This window comes from Halictus rubicundus, chromosome 7 (assembly GCF_050948215.1).
Source record: "Halictus rubicundus isolate RS-2024b chromosome 7, iyHalRubi1_principal, whole genome shotgun sequence".
Classification (NCBI taxonomy): Eukaryota; Metazoa; Arthropoda; class Insecta; order Hymenoptera; family Halictidae; genus Halictus; species Halictus rubicundus.
The window spans coordinates 14,549,834-14,573,303 of NC_135155.1; the positions used below are offsets into that span (position 1 = coordinate 14,549,834).

Sequence of the window (23,470 nt, forward strand, 5' to 3'; positions counted from 1 at the left end):
CACTCCTTTTTGTCACAATCGCGTAAAAGTCTAATGACAACTGAGAAATTAGGATGACCGTGCTGATGATGAATTATTTCGGTGACCGGAAGTCCAGTCACGGGCTTGGGGATGACGCTCGAGCGTTTTATCTGACCGCACTTCCGGTCTTTTAGCTTGAGGAAACCGGATTCCTGGTAGCAAGTGTGCGTCTGTGTATGTGATTTTTATTGGGTTATTTGAGACTGGTAGACGATGATCTTGATTGGTGGATGTGGATCTTGATTGCTGTACGATGATCTAGATTGCTGAACTTGATTGTTATTGCTCCTTCTTGTATGTTTGATTTTATGTGGGTTGGTTTAGTAGGAGCTTCGTCAGTTCACTTTAATTAATAGATTTTATTAATAAAACACGATTTCCCCAATTGTCCCTTGCTTCCAACAATTCCGAGCACAATTGTCAAGTCCTCTATTTTTCACTAAAAGACGATGTTCATCCACAGAAGATTGTCGAACAACAAATTTCTGAAGGAGAAAGAACAGATCGTGTCACTATAGTTCCTTCCTGGACACAGGAATATCCTTTTTGACGAAACGCAAAAAAAAAAGACTAGTTCTCAAATTTTGCTCGAATTTCCAAAGGACACCGCAGAGCCTCGTCAACTTTCTACTTCCATAAACGCAACAAATTCTGTATTTTTTCCCGAAGGACGTGATGCTCGTACGAATTCTGTATATTTTCTTTTTTCAAAGTACACGATGTCCACATCAATGTTTTCCAAAGGCCACGGCTCCTATAAATTGCCTCAAGAGCACCGGAGGAGTTTCTAGGTCTGTTCGGTTTCCTGAAGGACGGCTCAAGTACGCGGGCAGTTTTAATTGCTCGAGAGTGGTTCGACGCGAGTCAGGCGCGAGCATGGCTCGGGCCACGCGACTGAATCGTGGTATAGCGATCGCGGCAGGTGAAACGTGCACTTCTTCCTCCGACGCGGCGTCGGCGAATAGAAGAGACCGCTCCCCTTGTGTATCACTTTCCTTTCGTTGCTCCTCTTTTCACCGGTACGGTGTGCCGTGGTCAAACGAGCGCCGGGGCTTATCGCGTGCGAAATGCGAATCCACCTTTTCCACCACCCCAACAACACGGGACACGGTCCCACACCTGCCCGACGATGCCACTGAACACCTGACGAATCGAGGACAACAGGGGGTTACCACTGATCCGGGACACTTTTACACCGGGCCTAGAAACGTTTGACTCGCTTATGACGCGATTCAATCACACTTTCTTACCTGGGACTTTAATACACCTGACTCTTTTTTACCCATTTTTGAAACAGCATGGTCCAAGAAAAGATATACTTCTATAAGAACTAGGGTAAGGGATTACTGTGCTTATATTAATTACACTTATTTTTAAAGCATAATGAATATTAAAAAAGAGACATATCAAAACATTTAACCCTTTGCACTCGAAGCTATTTGAACACTAGGTTTACGGGACCCGTCAAAACGACGGGTTCTAATATTTTTTATTTACAATTATTCATATTCTAAAGATACATCCATGAGGAAGTGGGTATATGTTATTTAAAAATATGGCTAAAAGTTTGGGCAGCACATGTTCTTGTTATTTTCATAAAGTAATGTAAAATAGTCACTTTTAGTGCTACGTAAACCTAGTGTTCACTCCGAAACGAAACATTTCTTCCGACCTAGAATATTTTCCTTCTATATATCATTTTCATGTTATACGTGCGAAAATGGTGAAATTTACTCGTACAATACTGAAGTGTTTAGTAATTTATTAAATACAAATAAATATAATAATGTAAAAAATATTTTAAATAATGATACAGCAATTTTTAGTGGCGCCTTACAGTCGCCATTCGAGTGTTAAGGGTTAATATCTCTTTTTTAATATTCATTACGCTTTAAAAATAATTAATATGGGCGCAGTAATTGGGTCCGTTGCCCGACTGAACGCTACAAGGTACACTTGATAAAACTGATTTTCAAAACTAGATGTGTATACCTAAGCGTATATAAAATATTAGTGATTCATTCATTAAAATTGGATTTGTTAAAAATTTGTGAATCACACTCGAGATTTAACCGACATGAAAACCGTGAATGAATATTATGAATAAATGTGTAAAACAGCCGGTTACTGGGTTTTGCTTACAGCATTACGCAGGCAATTTTCCTAGTTAACAACGTGTTAAAGCGTTTCAGCGTTTAGTTTGCTAATTACTGGCAAGAATTTCTTCTCTCTAGAGCTTTTCTTACAATTAAGTAAATCGGCCACCAGGAGCTACTAACCTCGCAGACAAAAATTCCTTAGTTTATTGCTCTGACTAATCTAAGTACAATAAAAACTGCAATCCAGACTAGATCAAAGTGATTTTCAAAATTGCGTCTTGATTTCTAAATAAACAATGTACTTTATTTAGCAGAGTATAGACGACAATATGGATGCACATAAAATTGTTTGGAAAGTCATAGTCTTTTTCAATAAATTTTTAATGATTTTAGCAAAAGAGTCTACCGTAAATGTGAAAAACATTTGGTCACAGGAATTTGTGTAGAGAATTAACCGTCCAATTACGTTAGGTTAACAACGTGTTGAAGCGTCCTAGCATCTAATTCGCTAATTAGCAACAGGCATATTTTCTCGCCGTTACAATTAGTCAAATGAAGTACCAGGAGTCATAATCGCGATTTGCCTGTAGGGCATCGGTGAACACGCGGCGTCCTCGCACGTTTACTCGCGTTTACTCGTGTTTACTACACAACGGGGTCCAAAGATAGAACGCGGGAGGGCAATTACGCTCGCAAAGCTGATTGTGAGTACAAGCGCGACTTTCACCTGCGTAAAATTGATTCCGAAACGAGTATCTCTCTGGTCTGCCGTCTACTGCATTCTATCTACATATAGATGCAGATTTTACATACGGTATGCAAATGTGGAATCGATTCGATAATTTACTCCTTAAATAGCATCAGTCCTTTCTCATCGTTGAACTTGTTAGCGGATATTTATGCGTTTATGGCGTCTGCGATATCGTAGAATACAGGATGGCCCGCATGTCAATGAATATTAATTGCATTATTATTCTACATTCGTCGTGAGAACTCCTCTGGTTAGTGGAAGAGATTTTTCATGTATTTGCAAATCTGCATAAAAATGGAACAATAAAATTTAACGTACTGAAAGGATTAAGTAAATATAAGAATATCAATGATTTCCAATTTCTACAAACACTCCCAAACCTTCGAAAATCCAAAACAATATAAAAATTTCCCTCATTACCGACGAAAATTAGCAAACACAATTTTTCAAATACTTCCAAACCTTTGAAAATTTGTTTACACACTTGTCGAAATGTTAACACAGTCCAAGGAACTAAGGATATCAGTAAAAACGACACAGACGACGTTCAAAGAAAATTAGAATGAAGACGGTGCTCCATAAGTGTTCACAGGACTATTCTGTTAAATCACAAGGTCAAGATGAATAATAAAGAGTCAAGGATGTCGCGTGCAGAGGAAGGATGTCACAGGGGACGTTTCACTTTGACTCGCGAATCGAGCTTGTGTCACACGCGTTTCCTTGTTCGTAGGGAACAGACAGGATCGAGTTAAGTGGCGGCTGTCACTCCGTAAACTGTTATGCTCTTTTCACCGGCCCGGCCAGGAAACGGGAGAGCCGCGAACGAACTGTGCCTGTACACTCTCGCCCCACCAGTATAATAATCGCGGTTTATTCGGGGGAGGAACTTCCGGCGGCCATCCTACTTCCTATGAACAGAGCATGAACGTCGTCGCCCTAACCGGGGCTCCGTGACGATCACGGTTTCTCGGACTTTTGCCAGTACCTTGGACGATAACTTCCTTGAACTTTGCCTTTTAAAGCGAACTCGCAGATAGCATATTTCGTTTGAAATAAGATAACACATAATCATTTGAAATTATTGAAAATTATTTTAGATATTTTACTGTGTCTTTTAGAAATAGCATGAAGAATTGATATTCATTTGACGTTTAATTATTTGCCAACGTATCCTTGATCTAATCCAACAATTTGTACGTCTTGATTATGAACAATTTGCAAAATTCTAAATCGAATTGAAGTTACAAAGGTACACCGTGTCCTAAGGTTTGAACCGGTCGCATCACAATAGAATATTCTATTAAATTTCAATGTCGAAATTCCAGCATATCCCTGATCCAATCAATAATTTGTACGTCTTGAATATGTACAATTTCAACCGCTTTATCCTAACAATAACGCCACAGAATTCCCTCAATTTGAATATCAAAGTTCCACCGAAACGCACACAAGAAGCATTCCCATCCGCAATCCAAGCGTCGCGTCCGTCGAACCAGTGTAATTGAAGCGTTCATTAAAGAAGCAATGAAAAAAAAAAACTCCACAATTTGCACGGTGTCTCGGAGAGAAAATAGCAAAGGAAAGCGCACGGAGAGCGCCAGTGTCACCGTTTCCCGGTGCGCACGGTCCTCACAAAGGCGAGAGGAGGATTCTCAGGAGTTTTCTATCTGGTAATTAACGGGCGAAGGTGCAGGGCGCACAATGCGGAAGCCAGACACAATTAACTAGGCCACAGGCCGGTTCCAAAGACCTGTCCGTTTCAAAACGACGGTTCCACGGATTTTAAAAACCACCAGCACCAGCTCTCCATGCTCGATAAAATCCGCGCCGATACGAATGATACCCGGGACCGTTCTAATTGATCACGAATCGACGAGCGGTTCTCGGTTCGAACACACACACACACACACAACGTACGATAAATTCGCGTGAAAGTCATAGGCAATTTTACTCATAGGCGGGGAAACCGGTCTACGCGATTTTTCCCCGCTTTTCCCACCCCTTCGCGATCCGAGTGACCGACACGCTGTTCCAAGCCATTGTCCTTAAGGTATGCACCGAAAATAGTGCGGCCATTTTTCTCCCATTATCGTGTCTGCAAAAGTGCGTTTTAATATAAGAAACATCGTCTTGAAATAATGTCTGCAGAAAATAAACGTGAAATATACTCTGGCAAAATGTGTTTAAAAAATTTCGAGAGCAAAAAGCGAGCAAGTGAGTAAGTTTCGTGTCTGCAAAAATGTATTGAAAATACTGTCTACAAAAATTCGTGAAGTCTTCAAGAAATGCATTTAACATAAAATCTACGAAAAGACATTTGAACCAAGCTGTATAGAAAATAATTTGAGACAGAATCATTTGACAGAAAAAATCATTTGAGACTGGCTCTATAGAAAGTCATTTGAACCAAAACTGCATAGAGTGAGCACAGTGTTGCAGAACGTATCAATTTTGCCGGACCATTGTCGGCAGGCAACGGGCAAAAAGAACGCGCAGTTTTACGTCACCGTCGGCGAATGCGTTGACTTACTTTCCGCGGGCGACTGTATGTATGCTTAAGTGTCCGGTGACTTATGACCTCGGGCTGGTAGGCCCGATAATTCACATGCCGGGGGTAATTTACGCGTTTCCGGTTCTAACAACGTGGCCGTTCTCTCTCTCCAGCATCTGCCAGCCCGATAATTAACGGCTAATTAAATTTATCCGAGCCGCGGCGGGCGTTCGTGCGCCCTGAATTTCTGTCGCAGGAACAGAGGAGAACAGACATACAGACAGACTTATGATTGTAGTCCCAGAGTTCACCATTCATGGCCGGACCCTTTCCGAGAAAGAATATCGTCGACGGAAACGTTTAATCTCGAGGGTGCTGCGAAATTAACCCGGTAATGCATAATTTTTCTCTTTTTATGGTCGTGTCGAGGGTGCTGCATACTTTGTTGTTGCTTCTTTTATTTCTACTGTGGAACGTGACGAGAAATTTCTTTTTGTATATTTTTTTTTTCTTATTTCTTTTCTTCCTTTTTCATTTATTCAATGTGATTTCTCTAGACTGCGGATTGCAGGGACTTATGACAAAAACGGATAGGTTAAATATAAAACTGTGAAGAGATTAGAAGAATGGAATATTGTTGCTATATTATTGTCGAATTATTGAAATTATTAAAAGGGGAGCTCTATTTCTCATAATTGACTTGGAGAATTTTTATTTTGATCAAGATTTCGATCGTTCGGATAGTCGAGGTTCCACACAATCGTGGATTAAACGATCGAATATGCTTCGAATGCTATCGTGTTTGGGCTCGTTTTAAGCAGAGAAATGTGATAAATGTAAAGGTCTCATTGAACGAATGATTAAGGAATCGTTTGAAATTTTGAAAATGGCTTGCGAAAGTAGGAAGCGGGATGCGTCGGATGAAGATTCCGATCGTCTCGCGTGACGGAACAGTTTCTTTCGCAAGATAGCAAGTTCGTGACGCAACCGGGGGATTGTTGTAACAAATTGTAACGCTCGTTATCGTTAGCGGACGCGATGGCGGCCACGGTTCGGTAATTAATTTAATATCCCGGCCTGGAAGCGCTGTGTGTCGCCCTTGACACCGGAGTCTCGGCAGGCGAGCACGGACAATGCTCGCCTTGAACTCCTCCTTGCCAAAGCTTTCTTTATTGTGGGGGCGAGAACGTTATGCTATTGCGCTTAGGGCACGGCAGAATCGTCTTCCTGTTCCAATCTATCTGTAACGTTCAAAATAAATCAAAGATCCTTGTCGGTTTTTCCAAATAACGCAACGATTCATACACTGGTCCGCGTTGCTTCAAAATGAAACTTGAGTGTAACAATTGTTATGTTACAATGTTATTTAAAAATGTACTTTTAGAAGTTGTAGGATTCTAAACGATACCCGTCCCTGTAAAGGCTAAAGTGTAGTTCCGTGAAGTATGATCCTAGTATATTTTGTACAACTACTAAGGAGCGTTTGAGGGTGACGGGTTCGGATAATAGAGATTCTACTAAATCGTGGATTAAACGAGTAAATACGCTCGAAATTGCGTCGTGTTTGGACTCATTTTAATCAGGAAAATGTGACGAATACACCAGTGACGGTTTCATAGGAAAATATTTAAAAACAAAAGAGCCTCGTCTCAAAATTAGTATCGTCATTTCTTACTAGAATTATTGAGGAAATAGGCAACCATCTACCTAGAACTCTTATCTCTCCCACTCGATGAAAAATACCATTTTGCGTGAAACTCCACAATCCAGCAAGAACAAAAGCATCCTCCACCGATCCAGAACAAAGTACACGATTCCTACATCCCGATTCCGAAAGAAAAAATTGATAATGGATAACACGAGCAGGCATTCAAATGCGTAATTGTTGTTTCGCGCAAACAGCTGTTCCCTTTCGATTTTCCGAGGCACAAAGCAACGAATCGATGGTTCAAACATCGATAAATCGCATCGCGGATAAAACGCGAGCGTTAAAAGGAGCCGGTAAAGGATTCTCGAGAGCGTCTTCGAGGGATTCCCGACGAAACTAATCGCGCATGACTAATGCTACGCAACTAATGCCACATAAAACTAATTACGCGGCTTGTCCTGGAAGATGGTAGTTCCCGCGTTAAACCACGAAGAACACACGAGGCGGAGCTAATCAAGAGCATAGACACTTTCGTGGCGGCGAGCATTCTAGGAGGTTCTAGAGTTATGGCACTCTCAGAACCCTGGTTTCTTCCTGAACTTCATTGCTATGGACGCTGCAGGCAAGAAACTTCGCCGATAGCGCCCGTGTTTTGCGATCTTCCGTACATTCTCCACGGCTATCTTCGACGACTGTTTGCTATTTACTGGTGGAGATTGCGATTTCGTACGTGCGCTAACGTTCGACTGCATTTGCAACCCCCCTCCAAGGTGCAGTTTGGAATTATAAAAATTGCATTGTTAACGCTCGAGGCAATAAGCTGGTCAATATAATGCATCTCTGACTTTGTTATTTCATTCGGACTGAAATCGTGAGGGTACTCTACTGTGGAGTATTGTTGAAATGAATTTATGTCTTTGCATCGAAGCTGCATTGAATTTCGTCGAATGTATTTCTATATTTTCTCCAACGCGGCATCTAAGAAAATGCATTCGAAAAGAGTTTCGGGAAATTTGAAACGAATTTTTGAATAACGCATTTAATATGTCTATTTGAAGCATTTGTTTCGGCAAATATTTGCCAGCGCACGAAACGATCCGTAGTTTTGCAACGTTACACTTTGCGCAACCGCACGCCGATTATGTTCGTTCACCTGACCGCTGCCAACAAGTATCTGGGGACGTTCGCTCGTTAAATATCACGATCTCTGCATTTCTCCCGACATCGGATAACCTGTTCCTTCTTCCGCATCTAACACGAAGCTTTTTCTATCAAAATTGCTTCGGCTCGGTGAGCTAGAGCCCCATAATGCCGTGGAGAATGGTGACGGGGTGGTTTAATTATTGTCATAATTACGTGTATCAACGTTGGCCGTCTAGCCTAAACGAGCGAGCGTAAGATTTTTTATTCAATGCAAATGCTGGCATCCACGACAAGAATCAACATTCTTGTCAGAAGGAATTTTATCGAATGGAACTTTATTAGTTGACTGGTTAGCGAGATACGACACTTAAAAAATATCGGCTTAACTTCACCTTGGCGGCCCAGAATTTTTAACTCTTTCTCATATAAACCTGTAGATTTTTACGAGAAAATGCCAAAAATCCAAGTTTTAATGTTAGGAATTCACTGGTTGAGTAATGATTTCAACAAGCTCCATAAAAATGCATTTGGAACAAGTTCCGCAAATGAACTGAACGTCACGACAAAACCTCGCATAAACTAGTGGTTCCAACTATTTTGCATAAACATCCGGTAGTGTAAAGGCGAGTTTCTATTCCGTGCAAAAAAATGGCCGATGTCAGTTTCGGTGATCTCTTCTTTCACTGAACTTTCCTCCGCGCTGTGAAAAGAGCGAGCGCTTCCGGTCGGTTGGGATCGGTACGAAATAGAAATGATATTCGCGCGGTTCGATCGTGCGAAAGGAGCGCGAGCTCGCGGGTCCGCGGGCGCGCTTGCGCGCGCGATTTAATTAGCGATCCGAAAGTCGGAAACAAGAGGGAACTCGTTATCTGGGAACCGGGTGATCGCGATAATGGAACGCGCGCGTGAGAGGACGACAAGCGCGTTCGCGCCCGGTTTGTAACCTTACGGCCACAGATCCGCAAGAGATATTTGGGTTAACGGCCTCTCCTCCTTTTGCATCCTTCCTCATCCTCTTCCCTTCCGCCAAACACGACGGAAGATCTTAACTAGCTTTTACTCGGTCCGTTAACGTCGCTAGGTCAGGGACGTTTGCTCTGCGGCGAAATTCGATTTTCCGAACACGCACGCTGTCTCGTTCAACCCTTAACAAATATCCTAGCAATTTTAAAGCTTCGGCACTTCGGGTTCGTTGCGTAAACTCTGTCTTACATATTTCTAAATTTTTCATGTTGTGTCTGTCTTCATTCCGAAGCTATTCGGGGTACCCATAAGTAATCAATTATTTGCAAAGAATTTGTTTTGCCTTTGGTTCTGTACCGATCGTTGAAGAGCAAACACGTATTCTTTCACAGTTTTCGGTTAAGCAGCCTGTGTTCAAAATATTCTAGAAAAATTTTGTTTGTTTTGGTAAAACAATTGAATTCAGCAATTTCCAAATAGTGAGAATATTAGTCTCCCTGAAGATCGTGGACGAGATTATGAATTTAGGTCAGATTTTCGAGCTCTTGTAAGTTGAGAGTGTTGAGAGTCGAGAGATCGATGAAACGCGTTTCCCCGATTTTCCATTTTACGAGCGAGATTGAACCATTGCGCTGGAGAAATCGAAAGAGAAAATCATCGGATTCCACGGGAAATATTTTGATTGCGGCTCTTTTGATGGGATCGCCGGTGTATGGATCGTTCTGCGCTTCCGGTGAAGTTCCCAGACCTACTTCGGACGTGATCGTTCTTTTGTGCGTAAGCGAACATTAATAGCGGATCATTGACAGCGGTGTACCAGTGAGGCGGTATTAATCCAGTGACGTAACTTCTTTATTTATCATAATCTTTTTGTGAAACTTTTGTCAACGTATCCGTGATATTTTTCTGATCAATATGAGTCTAAACATGGCACAATTCGGATCGTATTTATTTGTTTAAACCACGATGTAGTGGAACCTCGAGGATCCGAACTGGTCAATAGAAAATCGCAATTTTCCATAACGTTTGTACATTCAGTTACTTTTCCAAAAGGGTTCGAATATTAATGTGACGTGAAAATGTATGGTGCAATTACTAGACAACTCGCCAGGTAATCGAAGCAATAACTGACACCAATAAATTCAAAAAAGTAAAAAACCAAAAGACTGAGAACAAAGCAACACTTCCCATCGAAAAGAGCAGAAAATTTCACCGAGAAAACATGTGCGACACTCCATTCCAAAAACGCAAGCAAACCCCCTGAGTGCACAGTACAGATATGTGCCCACGCACAAAAGTTATCGGACGGGGCTGCGGGAGCGCTCGCATGGGCTCGGAGTGGGGGAACAGGGAACTAGACAAATCGCCAGGTAATCGAAGATCATCGATGAATCACGGAACCGTCGGGGTCGGGTCTCGGCACGCGATCGGTTAAAGGAGGAGGATTCACGGTTTGTAAAATAGCCCCGTGTCGGCGAGAGGTTATCAGAGGCTATCGAGGGGAAACCAACAACGTCCGTGTGTTTAACTCGTTGACTGACCGATTTACGGTTGACGCGGTGTTGCTTCGGCTTTGGGTCCCGTTCATTTGGAACGCGCATGCGCGTGCCACGGCACACCGTATACCGGCGACTTATTTATACGGAAGCGTTGCGTTGTATTACGTAAAACAATTACGTCCGCGGGCATCGTTTAACCGTATACATATATACCGTGATCACGCTGCGAGCACTGGCATCGAACGGTTTCCTTGACGTTACCGGTGAATGGTGTGCTCTCTGAACGGTCACTTATCCGTTGTGAACGGTAACAATATAACTGTCACGTGGTACGGTAATGGTCACTTAAATTTGCAAGGTTTGGGATCCGGAAGTTAAATTCTTACGTTACAGGCTAGCGTTCCTCCTCCAGGCCGAGATTCGATACTTTAAAGAGATGTCGCGGAAAATGAACATGCAATTTAAAAAAAAATACAAATACAGTCATTTTTGTTTTACCTGTTCAAAAGTGGTACGATTGGATTGTCGTGATTCTTCCGATTAAAATGAGTACAAACTCGGCGTGAATCGGACTACTTTCGTAGACTTCGTACATTGCAATAGCTTCGTCCGCCATTTTGTTATTTACATGTCTGTAAAACTAGTCCGATTTGTGTCGTGTTTGGACTCGTTTTAATCAGAAAAATCTCAGCAATCTACTGGCGCTATGTTCGGAAAGGTGAGACGAAACTTGCTTTTTTTACTGCGTTTTTTTTTTTTACTAATTTATCCCACACAAACTCCTCAATTTAAACTAGTTCTAACAATACAATGACCAGACTGCGTATTTTATGCATTTATGGCAAAAATGAGGATTAGAATTCCTACGAGAATAAATCAATTTTGTAACTCCCATTTCCCGTAATCAATCCAGACAATTTTGATTTTGCATAAAGATCTCGAATCCAGTAATCGTCCCCAGTAAACAGTAACCAAGCAAACCTCCACAAAACCGAAAAATCCTTTTCCTCGAGCGACATACAAATTCAGCTCGCTTGTTGTTCTCCGACTTTCTTCTTTTATTTTCATTCCAGATGTTTAGCGGGATCTCTGGAGATTGCCATTACGAGGCTGGCCATCCGATTAAGGATCATTAAAATTTATGATGTACATAATTACCGGCGATTCGATTAACGATGTCGAACGAGCATATATTTTCGCTGGTGCGCGGACCCCTCCCCCGCCCCTCCGGGCCCCCACTCCTCAGTTGGGCCCGTCATTTGGTCCCATCGACACCGCTCGATATCTGCCCAATGTGCCCACCGAAAAGAATCTGCTCACGGCATACAAATAGGCGGTGAAGTTTAAGGGTTCGCGTAATAGCACCACAAATCTCGGGGTTCGTTCACCCATCTCCTCTCTCTCTCTCTCTCTCTCTCTCTCTCCCTCTGTGTATGTATACAGAGTCTCCGATATATACGTGTGTGCTAATATATAAATTTCACCGTGGGCCCTGGACCGAACATTTGGGACCGTTGCAACGATCCATATTCCATCGACGCTGAAAAGGAACCGGTGCTACCGCCTTCGAACGGTTTCCATGCACGAGTTCGCGATTTATTCGGCCCTCGGGCCCTGATGGCCAAAGGACCCAGATTTTCGGGATTCTTCGGGCCCCTGCACCAAAAGGAGTCTGTCAAAATTAACTTCCACACTCTTAACCCCTCCGTAATGTCATATTATTTCGATTTTGTGTCCACATACCCGTTTGCATCTCTTAACCTCCGCGGCTCTCTCGGGACGGAATTTTCACGTTTTATCAACTATTCCTAGCTGTGGGAATTTGTGTATTGCGATTTGCAGCTTTTTCTACTGTAGTTGGATGTGTTAGTGTTGTTTGTGTCGATGTAATGTGAAAAATTCGGGCCCAAATGTTCGTTATAGCCTGTAAAGACAGCGTTTGTTGAACGAATATCGGCGGGACAATACTAATTTTGTAACATAACTTCCTTGTTCTTAATGACTTTTGTATGAGACTTCTACGAACATATTCGGGATACTTTTCTGTTTGAAATGATACCAAACGCGATACAATTTGGATTGAATTTATGTCTGTAATACACAATAGAATGGAACCTCGATTAACCGAACCGATGATGCATCGCACGCTTCATGTTCTTTTTTAGCGGTAGCCATTCGACCGATAGAGATCCAATTTTGTGTGACTGTACTACGAAGGGTAACGAGTATTTTAACCCAAGATGTTTTGGGAAATTGAAAAAATTATTAAACAAATCTCTTTATCCAAGCCTACAATATTAAAATTGGGAAATTAACTCAATCTTGAAATGTCTATAGCTCAATAAATACCAGTCACTTTTTAATACTGAGTACATTTAGCGTAAAAATCAATAAATTATTACCAGGTTTCTGTTCCTAACAACTAACGCAAAAAATGTTTATTTTGCAATAGAGATCTAGAGATCTAGATCTAGTGATAGAACTCGAGTGTACAGTGTCAGTGAATAAGTTTCCCGAGACAAATTTTACTAGATTGTTACTGATCCACCGCTGATTGTGTTAACTGTTTGCAATTAAGATCAGAATCTAGAGGAATAAGATGAGCGATCTATCACTCTTAATCGATGATAACCCGGTGTCGTACATACTGATAACACACATGACGAGCCGAGTTTCACGTACGAATCACCGAGTGCGCACACGACAGGCTCACACGTCGGAATACTGATCAGGCGAACATGAACAGGATCGAGAGGAGAAACAAAGTCCTCGACCTGGAAAGTCCTGACTGCCTTGTCAATCACTCTGGTCGACGTTGTACACCGTGATTCTAATAAAACTACAACGTTCGAGGCAGTATGTATCCTTGTTCGGGGACGTGCCTAATCATTCTATTTTTATTTTATGTTGTTGGTTCTACGAGTGAAAGCTATTGGATCTTGTACATTTACTGCACTTTGTCTTTCGTGTTGAACAGATGTCTTGTAAATAGATTTATTAGTAGAATGCGGATCTTTATGCAGAATAAAAAATGTTGTGGTCCACTTCGGTTGCAACAAACTGGCTTGGAATAGAAATTCGTGCCAAACTTGTTCCAATCGAGTTGCTTTATTTCAAGAATTTTCTTAATAATTTTGATACAAATTTTGTACATTTGGATAAAATACATTTTTACATTCTTCTAAAATCGCTATAAATGCATCAAATCCGCAGTCTAATCGTCACTTTACTATTTCATTAAAATGATCGATACAAATATAGCACGTAGCTGTGCACAAACCGACCGACCCTTGTTAATAAACATTTTCAAAAACACGTTGACGATGCAATGGTTAAACAAGACAGCCTGTACATCAACCAGTGTCGCCATAATCGAAAGGACACATATCTAGTTTCGTGTCGAGGGTCAACGTTCCTCTTCTTCAGCAAGAGGAGGCCGAGGACGAGGATCCACACAGGCCGGGCTTTAATCGATCCTTATCGGATCTAGCGGATCACCGTCGAACGCGACCATTAATCAGATCTTCGTTAAGATCGATATCGATTACAACACACGAGGATCGAGGCCTCGACTCGCCGAAGAAACGAAGAAAAAGGAGCAGAAAAAGGGGAAACGAAAGAAGAAGAAGAAGAAGAAGACGAAGAAGAAGAAGAAGAGAATGAAGAAGAAAAATGGCAAAGTAACACTCACCGGCGCGGTTTCGGTCGCAGTATCTCGTGTCCGGAATCGGATATGCAGATGCTGAGGCTGAGAGGACCCCCATAATGCTCTTGGGGAGCCCCGGATTGTACCGATTGCTGCTGGGGGCCGGAAATCCCAGCAGAACCAGAAGTTCCGGTCAAGAACAACGGCTGCTGACCGCAACCGTCCATCGTGGGCCGCTCGACGTTCATTGACGATCGATGACCTGCAAATTACAGACGCCATTTTGTCAGTCAAATGCTGATTTTGCTGAACATAGAGTAAGTGCTCGGTGATTTCAGAATTGTTCTTGTTATCTTATATTCGCTAGACGTGCGTCATAAAGTGTCGAGTTTGATGATTATGCAAATCGTTCTTGTAAATTTCAATAGCAAATCTTTAACAAGAAAATTGCAAATAACGAATGACAAAATTGTGCAATTATTCTGACGAATACCGCAGGAAATCGCAAAACAATTATTGCGAAGACCGGAAGATGAAAATGTTCTGTTCAACTAGTTCATAAGCGATCTTCGAAAGCATGATGCTGCGCCGTGGTCTCACCGGAGAAAGTTCGAGTGAATCTTGGCGAAAAAAAGAAGCCAGTTGAACAGACACGTGTCGTGACATTTTTTTCCCCCCTCGAGGAGACTATGTTCACTCTGTTCGCTCCGTTGTTGCCGGCTGGTTTCCAAGAATAATTAACGCCATCCGTGCGACACAAACGAACGCTCCACGAATAAATAGACAAATAATTGTTTCCTGCTCGGAGGTGCGATCCTATCGCGCCGCTAATTACTCTCGGAATCATCCAGCCGCTCGTTAATGACCTTCGAGCCCCGAGAAAGTTCTCGCGAGCAATTACTTTCCTTCAAAGATTTTCCCAATCGTCACGATTTCTTCGGGGGGAACATTGTACGCACGAATTTCTTTAGCCTTTGCTTTCATTCATACGAAACCGAGCTGCCATTGTACACACAGTATTACCATACAACAGTCTATATTCTGTTTTGGCGATTCAGAAATTAATCAGTCTAAGTCACATCTGCGTAACAATCGCAATTTCGTACATCGTGCGAAGAAAATTTGTCTGCGTGTCGCTCTTTGAAATAATAACTACACTTCGGATTTAATTTCCGGCGTAATTTCAAACGATAAAAAGATTACAAAATTAATAAAACCACTGAAGAGGCAAATCAATTTTTATTTCGTTTCTATGTCTTGCGATCAATCCGTACGATTTTTTGCATAAAGATCCGCAATCTAATTATCTCGGATCAATTTCCCCGATCTGTTCGCCGAAACACGCGGTCTTTCTAAAAGAGAAAATGCTCTCACGCAAACGAGAAACGTTCGAGAGGTTTCTACGGGAAGCAAAATGCAAAAAGAAGAAAAAAGGGCGTCTCGTGGTATAATAAATCGCGGTCGAATTGCGAATTGTAGAACGAGAAAACTAGTCGATCATTTGCGTGGACTTTGCGCGCCGTAGAGTGAGAAAAAACGAACTAGAGAAGAAAAACACGTGATAACACGGTCTATATAAGCGGAACAGCTTCTCGATCCTCCTCCTCCTCGAGAGAGAAAAAAAGTCGATCGAACCGGGATCGTTGAACGGATCGAGCGTGTCTCAATCCTCGCCAACAAAGTGGAGGAACACGCGCGGCGTCCTCGATCTTCGCTGACACAGACTTCTGGGCGCAGATGATTCGTGCCGTTTTTCTGAAATAGTGACGCGTGGTAGCAGCGGCACGAATTTATTCGCGTTCGCGCACGGACCAGCGAGCACCGACAGTAATTATCGCTGAAAGTCCGTCATCTAGGTGATCGGGGTCTGCACGCTTGCCAGCAACTGATTGAAAACCAGTTATAGAGCGGTTCGCCTCCAGGGACGGCTGACACGAGGAACGGGGGGCCCGAAGGGGGCGAAATGAGAAAATTAAAGGGACGATGTTGCGGGCGCACTCCGTTACCATCGCGGTTTCGCCTTGTTCCTCCTCTGCAGACTTCCATTTGTTACTTTCAATGTTTGGAATGTTGCTTCGAAAGGTTCCTAAAAATATTTCTTTTCTTTTCGTTCGATATGTTAAGATGTTTTGCAATTTTAATAACATTGTGGGCTTGGAGAAAGGCATCTGTCTAATAATTTTCAATGCTGGCGGCTCTTTCGCAATTTTAATAATATTGCACGTTTGGATAAAGGGATTTGTGGAATCATGTTCAATGGATGCGACTATGTCATTTCCAAGTTGACTAATTGTATACGTAGTTTCATTACAGAATGTCACAGTGTTTGTGTCAAGCGGGTGAGATATAGATGACGCTGCCAATCCGGCTGTAGGCTGAATTTTGAAAAACTCTCTGGCTAAAACACTTTGTCACCCTGAGTAGCACGGATACATAAAATTGCAGCTCGATCGATCGAACGGTTACTGAGAAAAAAGAACATGAAGCGAGCGCGACATATCGGTTCGGATAATCGAGGTTCTACAATATCTTGGATTAAACGCGTAAATCCGATCCAAACCGTATCGTGTTTGGTGTCATTTTAATCAGAAAAATGTCACGAATGTGTTGCTAAAGGTCCCATAAAAAAATCATTAAGAGTAACATTGAAATTATAAAAATAATTTCTACAATAATGTCACAATGAGTGGTGTTCGGTGGTTCTAGCGTTAAGCATAATTCTTCACGAGCATGTGTACAAAAAGATTTGTTTGGATTGTAAGGGAGATTGTGTGAGACGGTGTTGGTAAAGTATTTTTAGCTCGATTTTGATAGTAATCTTGTGCGGTGTAACGGGCGAAATAAAATTCGAAAGTGTTAGGGGAAGATGGCGACTGGCCGGGCAATTATCCTTCAGATGAAATCGGTGGAAGTCTTATTAGTCTATAAAAGGCCCGGCCATTTTGTAATCGAGAGAAGTGGAAGGCTGAACTGGGAACGGATCTGGAAATAAAAGGAGCGCGAAGTGAAACGTGAAGCGAATCCCGAAGTAGGACTTCGAGCCTTCGTCTGAAATGTTGAGAAGTTAAACGATGCCGTTCGATGATAGCGAGGGACACTGGGACACGTGGAAGAGCGATTTTTATTGCGTTACTTTTCCCGAGGTTTCGTCGAAGACGTTGCATTCGATACGCTACTTTCGGTCGATAAAAAATGTATTAACTGGACCAACAAAATTGTTCACCTCAAAGATTCTGAATTTGAACTGCAGCGCATAGAATTTCATATAGAAATATTGTATTCGCCAAGACTGTATTCTTAACTGATAAAAAATATATACAGTGTGGTGATATTAACTTGCGCTAACGAAAGCAAAAAAAGCATCTAGCATCCTTTGCATTTTATTGATTTCCATTGAATAGTTGTTTGCCTCTAGAAAAGTAATGCTCCTAATCGATAATCATTTGTAATCGATAATCAAATGTAAGTAACGCAAAAGTGAGACACACAACTTCTAAATATTCCATTAAAAATCCGCTCGAACGATCACGTTGCATCGATTGCAGCCTGCATGTAACAGAAGGTAGACAAAATGTTAATAATATGAATTTCACGATGATCATTGAATGGCTTTCTAAGTTCACATGGGGATCATCTTCAGTTCACGATCGCGAATCGCACAAGCGCATCGATGCACAGGAGTAAACACGAGTGGGCGCGGTAGCCGGTTGCATAAGTGGATAGCAGTACTTGGTAGTGCACTTCGATTAACCCTCTGAGGAATGGTATAAGCGAGCGCATAATTCAGCGAGAGGAGGGAGCCCGGAGTGCTCGTTTAGTCAATCATGCGAATTATATTTTATTCGATCGCGTGGGCGTTCGACGGATTCGCCAACAATTTTCGCGTTGCCGCTTGTCATGCTGAACAATTCTCACCGTTATATGCGCTTCGTTTCGTAAACTCGATAAATTATTAGCTCTATAAATTCTAGTAAAACTAATTTACAAACTGTTCTATGCTCTGTGTGATCATTATTATATCATCATTAAACTTTGGGCAATTGACCTTGGGAAGCGTTTGGGCAAATGCACCAGGGGTGCATTAGAGTTGAAAAAATCAACGGAGGTGTGACAGCTCCTTAGAAATATGTTTCTTAGATCATTCTAGAGTTCGTTCGAGCTTTCTAGAGCACCTTAGTATTTCCTCTTAGAGCTTCCTAGAGCCCCCTAGAACTTCCAAAAGTTTCTTAGACCTTCCTATAGCCCCAGAGGAACTTCCTAAAGATTCCTACAGCTCCCTAGAGTTTTCGAAAGCTTTCTAAAGTTTCATAGAGGCTCCTAGAACTTTCCCCAAAACTTTCTAGATCTCCCTAGAGTTCCAGAGAGCTCCCTAGGGTCCCATAGAGCTTCCTGGAGTCCCATACAGCTTCACAGAGCACCCTAAACTTTCATAGAGCTTCATTCAGCTTTCCAGAGCCCTTGCAATTTGTTTGTGTTCCTGAAACTCCCTAGTTTCTTCATAGAGCTTCCGAGTGCACCGTAGAACTTCCAACAGCTTCATGGAGTTGCCTAGAGCTCCTGGAAGTTTCTTAGAGCTCGGCAGAGTTTCCTAAAGCCGCTTAGAGCTTTCCAGTGATTCGAACAACCGTGGGAACAGTCGGGGAGGTTTTCGAGGCTGCAGAAGAAAGGGGGGAAACAGTTAGGGGAATCGTAAAAACCGTCCTGGAATGGTCAAAAATACACAGCGGATTCCGGGGAACGCCGTGCATAGCCGCGAAGAGAGCATCGCGTGGATGAAAATTCTGCGAAAGGGCAGCCGGCATTGCGCGTGCTTTCACTTTATGAAGAAACGGGGGCGCGAAGGGGGCCCAAGCTGTTCTTGATATGCACGCTTAAGGAAGCACTTTGGCTGCGAGCCGGAGTAATTGCACGGATGGGCCCCACCCCCCTCTTCGTCAAAGGGAGTAACGCGATCCGTCCCGCGTCGTCCACGGACTGCTACAATGTCTGACGGGAAGAGGGCCCGGGGCCCCTTAACGAAACGAGAATGGCCAAAATAGAAGCAAAAGTGCGCGAAGAATCATCCCGGATTGACACGCGGCTGCGTACTAAATTGCACCGACCCACTGCGCGGACTAATTAACCCCTTGCACTCGGGATGCATTGGCTTTCAGGCTTTTTTGTATGCACTTATTTTCGCGAGGCCCGATTTCGTTGTTTTTTACTGAAGCTTGATTAAAGAACGATTTTTAATGAAGCTGTACAAAAACTCTCACGTGGGTACGTGAAACGTATGAATAATTTTAAAGCTTTAGTATTCAACGTTTATTTTTTTTTTAATACATTTTTATTTTGAAAGTGTAAATTGACGCAGCGGTGAACGAAGAATGGACGTTCGGTTTCGTGATGCTTTCGGGAAGACTGTTAGAAAATTGTCGAAATGGGTGTGGTAAATTTAACTTTTCAATTTATATTTTGCGAAAGAAATTGTTTTTGATGTTGCTGATTTATACAGTTTGTAATGAAGTTCTATGATACGGACACTTTTTATGAGATCATTGGATATTGAAAGAAGAGGAAGCACAAATTACCACAGCGATGCGTCACAAGTTCGTCGTCCAGTTGGATGACTAACCCTAAGGGATGAGAGGAGTCGGAGTTCGTTTTCCGGAATTGTTGCGTAAGCATTATGGAATGCATCTCGGCGAAGCAATTTGGAAAAGTCGTTATTCTCGAGGCAATCCAAAAATTGATTACCCCGCGAGAAGCAAATGGTAACAAAAGATGTTGACAAATAATCGAACGAATTGACGTTACATTTACTGTAAGTTTACAAACAAATGAATCGCCAGAGGCTCAGGAGGACACGTGGAGGGGGTGTAAAAGAACCTGAAAGACGTCACTGGCAATGCTCGGAACAGTTTGCAAAACTCGGTACGTACACGAAATACCTCGAGGCGCTTTCAAGTTCTGTGAACTTGGAGGTGTCCTTCGAAACTAGCTCGAGCATTCGAATGTTTACGGGACTATAAACATTTCGTGGTGGCCTCCGTACCCCTGAAAGAGTTAACGCTCTTGTGACGACGGCCTAAGAGGACATCTGGTGGGGGTTAGAAAGAGGTCGGGGGAGGAGGTACGGAGTAAGACAACGCGGAGGAAGATAGGAAGAAGGAGGTATAGCGCGGAGAGGACATCATGAGAGAAAGAGAGTGACTCGAGAGAGAAGAGAAAGACGGGAATACACGATATAGGTTTCGGTTTGGGCAGCCGTTGGAATGCGGTGGCCGCGGGGCGGACGCACAGCCGTACGCCATGCCATACCATACCATAGCACAAGCGTATGGTGTATGTACCGGGGATTCAATGCCGCGCAGGATCCAGCGCACACTGGTTTAATATGCAATCCTAGCTCCATAGAATTATTTTTCTTTCTACTTATTTATGCTTATTTTTCACCGGTTCTTCTGTGCAAGTATACAAGAACAGGTCGGTAGTCGGTCATCTCACTTATTTTCTAAATATTTTATCATTTTCATCAATAACAATATCATTGTGCTCATTCGAATGTATAGCAGTTTGTTAGTAGATACTTATTTTTAAGCAACTTGTTTCCTGATGAGCTACGTTTACGCTATACAGTTTCAATTTCCTCTAGAAAATTATAAACGACCAAGGAAATTCTAATCACTGTAATCGTAAAATAAATCATAGTGCTGGGAGTTCAGGATGCCAGGGCATCTGAAGTACGATGGACAAGTTAGTATAGGGTGGGGCTGAAAGTACCGTTTTACAAAGTTGTGCAAAATTCAACGATCTGGAGATGAACCCTTCTATTTTATATAAATTGTAACTATATTTTTAAAAAGTTTCTTGGTCTATATTAATCCGTCCGCACTTTCATTCATCTTCCTCCCTCCTCCCCTTTCGTTCCAACTCTTTTTTCACACATTTTTGAAATAACATAGTCCAAAAGAGAAAAGAACAGATACGTATACAGTGGATCCAAAATTAAGTCGAACACATATTTTGAGCAAATTTTCAAGATGTATATAACTGACACAGATGTAGAAAACATATTCTCAAATTTTGAATGTAGGTCCCCACATCAAAAAGTTGTAAAAGACAACTGTTACTATTTTCTCTGCAACTTCGATCAATTGAAATTTTTCCAAATTTCTTTTTCACGTCGTGTAATAAACTAATTGGTCTAACTTCTACAAAAAATTCAGGTCTTATGGTCCAGTATTAAAAAAGTTATTATTTATTTAACTCTCCGTCTTCAACCTGGGTCGTTTATATCCAGAATTTCTTTCTTTCCAATATACATTTTTTCCCCGTTATTAAACATTTGACGTTCCAACGATTACACTATTTTAAAATAGAGACCTTGGTACGTATATCAGAATTTTTTTAGATTTTTTAGGGTGTCCGAATAGTATTGCGAAGTGACTATACATATATCAGCTGCCTTGAGGGGAAAGAAGTTACCCTGTATGCACGACAGAGACGAAACGCGTCACGTGACCGGCCGCGACGGGAGCGCGGTAGAAGGGGAAATTAGGGTGGGGGAGCAAGTCTTGATCTGGCAACTCCGGCTAAACCATACCGTCAGGTGCAAGACTCCATTCGATCGATTGTTTAGGAATGAAGATTTCGAACTGTTAGCCCCGCCCAATGTTTATGTATCCCGGATTTGCCCCACAGAAAAATGGACGAGAAGACGCGTGTAAACGGTGCCCTATTGGCCGTAGGTCGGCACGATTTACGAGATCGTTACGGGTCGGAAGATCGGCGAGACAAGCGGCTCGTGCAAGTAAACAGCCGACGATTTAATAAGCGCGCACGCGGCATATAAGCATTCCCGTAACGAGGCTGGCTAGGTTTACGATAGTGTATCGGCCACCGTATTTACGATCACACGAATAATCTTCGCGAATAAGTACGATTCGGTATCTTGCATGTAACATATTCGCATGATTTCCCTGCGTCCCCCGAATATGGCTACCGGTTTCGATTTATGTACCCGGTGGTCGAAGACACGTCCCGAGATACGCGACTTTTCGCGACACTTTTTATTACGGGACACCGCTTCCTGACACCGTTTTGTTATTTTTTCTCTTTTCGTACGTTTTGGAACAGGTGGCACGCACATTCATACCGATTAGGGCTATGGTCGAACTTGTTGCGTAACCTGGACAGCTGATGTGATTGCTACTGTAAATATAACCACATTTTCTCAAAGCTGTATGCTCTCACTATAAAATACAATTGTTACGTATGTATCCTATTTTTAATTCTAGAATTCTAGACTATTACGATATCAAACGAATTTGTATGTATATTTACCTAAAAATATAGTAATTAGACTGTATATAAGAATGTGGTCGCTAACAGCCTAGGTATTAATATTTAAGCATAGTGAAGGGACTCCTTGCCCTAACGTGTTCTAAGGAGCCTAGAACGCTACTAAAGCAAATAAAGTTGATAAATTAAGTAGCACACATTAAATGAATTAAATCTAATGAAATTTGAAGAGGGAATATCTTTTTAGTCGTTCATACACAGATCCCTCGTCAACCGGTTCTACTCACAGGTGCACTTCCTATATTATCACCACGACATGCTCTAGATCTCTGGACTGTCGACAAACATTTGTTGTCGCTCGTCATGTAATCAGTTCGAACAGATAAAATTAATTATTCAAATAACGGTAGCCATTCATTCATTTGATTTATTTTACTCATTTCTTTCATAACGCACGATGCCTCGAATAAAATCCTGGTTCGTTACCCACGAATAAATCAGGTATGCTCATACCGGAAATGAAATCTGCACGACGCTATATCAATGTCTGGTACGTCACCGATCGGGCGAAAGTCCGAGAAGGAGGATCCACGATCTATCAAACGAGACTACGGCAGCCTACGCGGCAACCGGTTAGCTGTAGATCCTCTGAAAAGAGGCCCAAATCGTTCCTCAACGGATCCACGTTATCGTTCACGACGGCTCTGTCCTCCTCACCGGGCTCGAACATGTTCGAACCCGTCCGGAACGTCGCCCGCGGGCGCACCGAGAAAAATCGGTTTTTCGGGAAAACCGGTTCCCGCCGTTTGTTCGAAGCTAGAGTCCGCGAACTTTCTAACACACCCGAACATCCTGATCGTTTGTCCTACGTTGCATGTCACGAAACTCGCTAACTTTATGTTATTTCTAGTCTGTCGACCTTGAGC

At 42.3% G+C, this 23,470-nt stretch overlaps 1 protein-coding gene and 2 long non-coding RNA genes across 4 annotated transcripts in view; 1 reads left to right on the plus strand and 2 right to left on the minus strand.

Moving 5' to 3' along the window:
* LOC143355660 (uncharacterized) overlaps positions 1–23,470 on the plus strand; it is a 250,921-nt gene that overhangs the window by 189,363 nt on the left and 38,088 nt on the right. The gene's annotated exons all lie outside the window — the stretch shown is intronic.
* The window catches only part of LOC143355604 (ankyrin repeat and BTB/POZ domain-containing protein 2), a 35,954-nt gene that overhangs the window by 11,381 nt on the left and 1,103 nt on the right, over positions 1–23,470 (minus strand). Inside the window, exon 2 of one of the 2 annotated variants that reach the window (XM_076790573.1) lies at positions 14,307–14,523. The exons of the other annotated variant lie outside the window; for it this stretch is intronic. Within the exon in view, the coding sequence (XP_076646688.1) occupies positions 14,307–14,509 (203 nt within the window). The 5' untranslated portion in view covers positions 14,510–14,523. The remainder of the gene's footprint in view (positions 1–14,306; positions 14,524–23,470) is intronic. 2 annotated transcript variants of the gene reach the window in all.
* On the minus strand, positions 21–3,323 carry LOC143355605 (uncharacterized). The gene is made up of 2 exons (XR_013082527.1): positions 3,292–3,323; positions 21–1,222 (listed from the first exon to the last, which is right to left on the minus strand). It is a non-coding gene; the product is annotated as an uncharacterized LOC143355605 (long non-coding RNA).